At 37.6% G+C, this 6,079-nt stretch overlaps 1 protein-coding gene across 2 annotated transcripts in view; it reads left to right on the top strand.

Moving 5' to 3' along the window:
- The window catches only part of Cog6 (component of oligomeric golgi complex 6), an 80,945-nt gene that overhangs the window by 46,568 nt on the left and 28,298 nt on the right, over positions 1-6,079 (top strand). For both annotated transcript variants that reach the window (XM_008849354.3, XM_029554218.1), the window contains 4 exons: positions 627-758; positions 1,088-1,255; positions 4,586-4,693; positions 5,757-5,810. In XM_008849354.3, the coding sequence (XP_008847576.1) occupies positions 627-758; positions 1,088-1,255; positions 4,586-4,693; positions 5,757-5,810 (462 nt within the window). The remainder of the gene's footprint in view (positions 1-626; positions 759-1,087; positions 1,256-4,585; positions 4,694-5,756; positions 5,811-6,079) is intronic.

The following is a 6,079-nucleotide window of genomic DNA, read 5'->3' as shown; positions in this document are numbered from 1 at the left end:
TGGAACTAGAGTTAAGGATGGTTCATAGCCTCCATGTGGGTGCTGGGAATCGACCCCTGGTCCTCTGCAAGAGCAGTCAGTGCTCTTAACTGCTGAACCATCTCTCCAGCCCCTGAATAAACTTTTTTTAAGTTATTAAAAAAAAAATTCTTTTAAAATTTTATGGATAGGTGGGGCATGATGGTACATCCCTTTAATCTTAGACACACTGAACCAAGACTTCTGAGAACCTGAGATTTGGGCCTGATAGTGGGCATTGTTTCTTAATGATACTGCAGTTTGGCCAATACTGCTCTACAGATTTCTTTACTCTCAGGACGTGAGCCAAAAACAAACAAAACCAGGTTAGTTTAAATACAGAACATGTAATTTTGCAATTCGAATGAACACTTAAGTTTTCCCAAATTCTTAAGCTTTAAAATAGGAAGTTATAATAACTCTGGGATAGTCTGACAGAAACATTGTGTCACTCTCTGACTAGCATACACTGTTGTTAAATTGTAGATTCTTTTTTTAGAGTCTTATACTATGCTTTATATTCTGTATGTGTTTTTGTGAACTGTCATGTGTGCTTTAAACTTTAGTGGTGAAAACATAATCAACAGATAAACTCGTCTTTATTTTAGGTTGAACTGCCACCACCTGATCTTGGCCCTTGTTCTGCACTGAATCAGACCCTCACATTGCTGCGGGAAGTGCTGGCATCACATGATTCCTCAGTCGTTCCACTGGATGCTCGTCAGGCTGACTTCGTACAGGTTGTCTCTAAATTCATTCTCAATGATTATGTTTTCCTTCTCTTTTATACATTCTGTCAAATGTTGGCATTTGTGAGCCATTTATTTTGATAATCCATTTTATTGTTGATTTTTGTTCATTATTAAGTCATTTCTTTAAATTTTAACAGGTCGTAATTCAGTAATGCCCGTTTTCAAGCTCTATGATTGTTTTGTTACTAAAACTTTCTTGTGCACTTTTGTGAGTTGGCTATCTTCCCATTAGTTTGGCATTTAATTCTGAAATGCTATGAACCCAGGACCATGTCACTGATTAAGAAATAAAGAATTCATTTCCCTTTCATTTTCAGGTTTTATCATGTGTCTTAGATCCTCTCCTCCAGATGTGTACTGTATCAGCCAGCAATTTAGGCACAGCTGACATGGCCACGTTCATGGTCAACTCTCTGTATATGATGAAGACAACACTGGCTCTGTTTGAATTCACTGACAGGCGCCTGGAAATGCTACAGTTTCAGGTAAATTTTGCTATAAAATGACTTCACTGTGATTTTTTTTTTTAATGTGGTAGCTTTAAATTACTAGCTTTTGACAAATTTCAGTGATTTAATTGCTATCCATTTCTTGAGATATTCTAATGGAAGGATGGGGACACACACACACACATGCACATTTAGCATTTTGGTTTTCAGCTTTCAAGAGGCCAGAATATGAAGTGGTTAAGATACTTGATCAGATCATAATATGAGATAGGATCAGGAAGTTATTTGGGGCAGTATGCTGATTTCACATTACTGTCATATGCTGTGTCTCTCAAGCTGTGTAGCTAGTGCAGAAGGTGTTCTAGAGGGCACAGATGTTTCTGTATGTTTAAAGCACCCTGAGGCAGCAGCTTGTTCACCAGTTGCTGTTCCCACAAGCCATGTCCTTTCACTGCAGTCTGATGACGGCCAAATCAAAGCTATTTGTGACAGTTTCCCAATACTGGGATTCTGATATTACAGTGATATTAGTAGATACAGTGTTAAGAAAACAAGAATAAGAACAAAAACCTTAATCAGGATTCTTTGTTATCAAAAGCATATAAAGACTGTGGTAGTGAATAAATAAAATTTGATTTTTTTGTTTTACATTTTGATACATCTAAATTTTCTGATTTATGATACATTTAAAACTATTTGAGAATTAACAATATTCATAGCTTAAAGTCTGATAATTGTGGAGCTTGATGTAAAAAGGTACAGTGGACAACCAGCCTCTCGGTCTCAGCATTGCTCTCCCACTCATCTACCTGAAGGACGGCTTCCTTTCAGTGCCTGTGTTCACTTCTGCTGGTATTGGTAGCTCTAAATACTTGGTGAACTGCTCAACCTGCAGATTTTGGGAAGGTTTGATATAATGGTTTTTAATTAACTTTTTAGATTAGCACACAAATAATGGATTTCATCATGTATTTTCATGTATCTGTGTAATTATACTTTGTTCTAATTAATCCTTCTCTCCCCCCATTCCCTCTCCAGGCCCTCTCCTTCAGTTGGTTACCTTCCTTCCCCCTAGATAGACCCTCCTCTTGCTTACCATATGTGTTCCATTCTCCATGTCCCACTTTGCTAACACACACCACACACAGAGACAGACAGAAACAGAGACACAGAGACATAATGTGTAAACAAGAGATTGCTTTGCCAAGAGCTTTCTCATCTTTCCAGGGTAGCTGTATTTGCTTAGACCACTGTTGTGTTGAATTATTTTGATTATAAATGCTATCAAATAGCTGAGTCATGTTAGGAAGAATAATTAATTTCCTAGATTTTTTTTGTTTCTATGGAATTAATGTACTTGTCAATTTTTATTTTTTTTTTATAGTTCTCACCAGTTCAAGTGCAGATCTCATCTGTCTTCCCAGTTTTTTTCTCCAAAGGCCCAGATACATTAGGGTTCATCATTTCGCATTATCACCAGCTACATGTCTGTCCACAGTGTTCCATACCTTTTTTCATGGTGCAAAGTTTTGTATCTATTAAGCGGAGATCATTAATTTATCCAGGTTCTCTATATTCTTCCTGTGCCTTCCGCCTTTTGATGTGTTGGGACTTTTTACACATACTTAAAGGGCCATACAGTGTTTTGATGCCAAAGCATGGTTTATCAGGTCTTTGAAAGAGCGTTTCTTTTGTTGAGCTAAGGACTCTTGAAATTCAGACTACTTCTGTCAGTCACCATACTAAATTGCTTCCATGTTTAGCTTTTCTCAATGTTTCAGCTAAGAAGACCAGGAAGTTTCATTCTCCCTTGTGGTAATTAGGTCTGCCCATCTGGAAACCTTTGGGTTTAGATACTTCCTCAGAGCACTAAGAATTTTCCTTTGGGTTCAGATACTCCCCCAGAGCACTAAAAAAAATTAATGTATTTATTTTTATGTTATTTGTCTGGGTGTCTTGCTTGTATATATGTAAGTACACCTTACGCATACAATGCCCACAGAAGCCAGAAGAGGGCATTGGATCCCATGGAACTGGAGTTAAGGACAGGCTTAGCCAGTGCTCTTAACTACTGAGCCGTCTCTCCAGCAGTCCCCAGAGAATTTTAAGTATGCCTCTTTTTCCATTATTTCCATCTTAGATATCTGAGAGCTTTTTTGAATTTAAACATTCAAACCTTTTACTGAGCAAAATGTTTTTGTCATTTCTTACAATTTTTCATGCTCTGTTGTTTTTATATTCTGAAGCTCCTGTCTTTGGTTCATTTTATTTCATGGATCTGTTCTCCAATTTATTCTAAGTCTCTTTACTTCTTTAATATTTTCTCAGTCTTCAGTTTTTTTCTTCAGGTCACTGATTCTGTTGTTAGCAGTAACTACTCTCTCTTCCACTTTCATTAAATACTTGCATTTGTACAAATTATTATTCAATGTTCAGTAAATCCAAGAAGCAAGGACTCTAATTGCATTTCCTTGGGCATTTACATAAAAAAAAAACCAGAAAACTGTAGACTTCTTATAGGGAGGGATATTGTTGGAATTGCTGAACAAGGCAGGCTTTGACATGGTAAAAGAAACTAAGGTTGGCAATGTTCCGTGCCATTGACAAATCAGTAACACTAAGGAAACGTCCTAGTGAGGAAGAGAAGGGAGACCTCCAGGTTTTTCAGGGTTTATTGGAAAAACAAGGAGGAGCAGCTTCTTTCCACTAGGAATGTGTATCTCATCAGAGTGGCCTCTCAGACTGGGAAGACAAACCACTGATACCTGCTTGCCAGATTTTCTGGAGCACTTCCTGACTGGATTCTTTGACCAGCTTGTGTAGGGCCCTTTCATTTCTCATGCTTGTCATAGACTTGCTTTATCCCAGAGATAATTTGCAGTTTCAGCTGCAGTGAGATTTCCTCCAAGATTCTCCAGGTTTTGGTTGTTGAGTCAATCCAGGGAGTGGGAGGTTCACATCAGGCATTTCAGGACCTTCCCCATCCCAGAATTCTCCCTGAAATTTATATTACATGGTTGTTATAAGTAGTTTCTGAGTTCTGCTTTTAAAGTAGTTGAGAAGCAAGCCAGATTTGGTGCCACACAACCTTTGATCCCAGAATTCCGGAGGTAGAGGCAGGCAGATCTCTGTGAAACCTAGGCTAGCCTGGTCAGAATCCTCTTTGATTATAAATTTTATTTATAAGTAAGAGAAAAACTTCTCTATGTGGGGCGAAAGAGCCATTCTTGTCAAGGTCATCTTTTGCCCAATGTTTGGGGCCACTCCAAGGCATGTCATGAAGACAGCCCCAGCACGCTCTCTGTTTAGTGTGATCACTGTTAACTTTTCTTCTGAAATGTTTTTTTCTGCTGTACTTTATTTTAGATCGAAGCACATTTGGACACTCTTATAAATGAGCAAGCCTCTTATGTTTTAACTAGGGTTGGCTTGAGTTATATCTACAACACCGTACAACAGCATAAACCTGAGCAGGTGAGTACCAGCACATAGTTGTTCCTGATCTGACAAGGGCCATTTTAGAGTGGCTGTCAAGAGCTGGACTCAGATGAAGTCACTTTACCTTTCTGTCCATTTCCTCAGCTGAGAACAGGTCTGATCATAGCATCTGTGCCATAGGATTAGGAAATGCAAATAATTTTTGGTTGAAAGTAATGAAAACATATAGAAATTAGTATCATAAAATGTAAATATATGGACATGAATATTATAAAAAATATAAAAGATTGCGGAGTGTGATGGTACATACCTTTAATCCGAGCACTCAAGAGGCAGAGGCAGGTAAATCTCTGGAGTTCAAAGCCATCCTGGTCTATAAAGTGAGCTCTAGGCTAGCTGGGGTTACAGGGAAATCCCATCTCAAAAAGACCAAAAAAAAAGTATATACTAGTAAGAGTTTTTTTTTTTTTTTAACCCGATCTAATTTTCAGATGAATGAGCTTATAAATTCCTACCTAAGTCATAGTTACCCTTTTTTTTAATTTAGCAGATCATTAAAGGAAAAGAAATTGTTTCTATAGCCAACATGATCTTATTAAATTATAGAGCCCAGTAGTAACAGATAATGGAAAGGTGGGAAACCTGAACCCAAAGTAAACTATTTTGCCTTAAAAAGCAAAGACTTCTCTACAATGACAGCAGTGTGAATATGCTGCAGCCCAGTCACAACTTTCACCTTTTGATTTTGCTGAAAGAATGAGCCGATTTATAGGAGGGACCAGTTCTGTTGGTCTTCTGTTTTCTAAAACTGTCACAGGGACGCTGTCTAGTCTCCATATCTCACCAGCATCCTCCAAGGCTTCATTACCTTCTTCTTCTTGCTTTGAGTAGGTCTGAAGTATGCTGGTATTTCATTGTTGATAAATTTGTGCTTTCATGCCTCAGAATTATAATCCATAATTCTACTGAGGTTGAAGAGGAAATACTTTGCTTTGGAAAAAGTTAAATGATTTTTGTTAACTTGGGCAGTCTGCTCATAGACCATAAGAGAGCTGAAATGCTTATCTCCATTTTTACATCTTTTTTTTTCTTTAAATAGGGTTCTTTAGCTAATTTGCCTAACCTAGACTCTGTGGCATTGAAGGCTGCAATGGTAAGTACATAGTAAAGCATTTCATTTTGGATTTCCTTTGAGAATGCTGGTCTTTGTTTGCTGTATGATGATAATGTCCTGAGTGATCATTTTAATCTCCTGATGTACTGTGTTCACATTGGGTCCAATAATAATCATTGAGGGTATATTCTTTGGTCATGTCTGACCAAGACTTATTTTTATTTTAATACCTCACCAGACCTTGATAACTTCATCAGTACTATTTAGACTTTCTTTTTAGGTTTCTTTCTTTGTTTTGTTTTAATATT

Source organism: Nannospalax galili, unplaced genomic scaffold (assembly GCF_000622305.1).
Source record: "Nannospalax galili isolate Female #2095 unplaced genomic scaffold, S.galili_v1.0 scaffold264, whole genome shotgun sequence".
Lineage (NCBI taxonomy): Eukaryota > Metazoa > Chordata > Mammalia > Rodentia > Spalacidae > Nannospalax > Nannospalax galili.
Note: the sequence above shows the minus strand (reverse complement) of the source record. Positions and strands in the feature narration are given on the sequence as shown.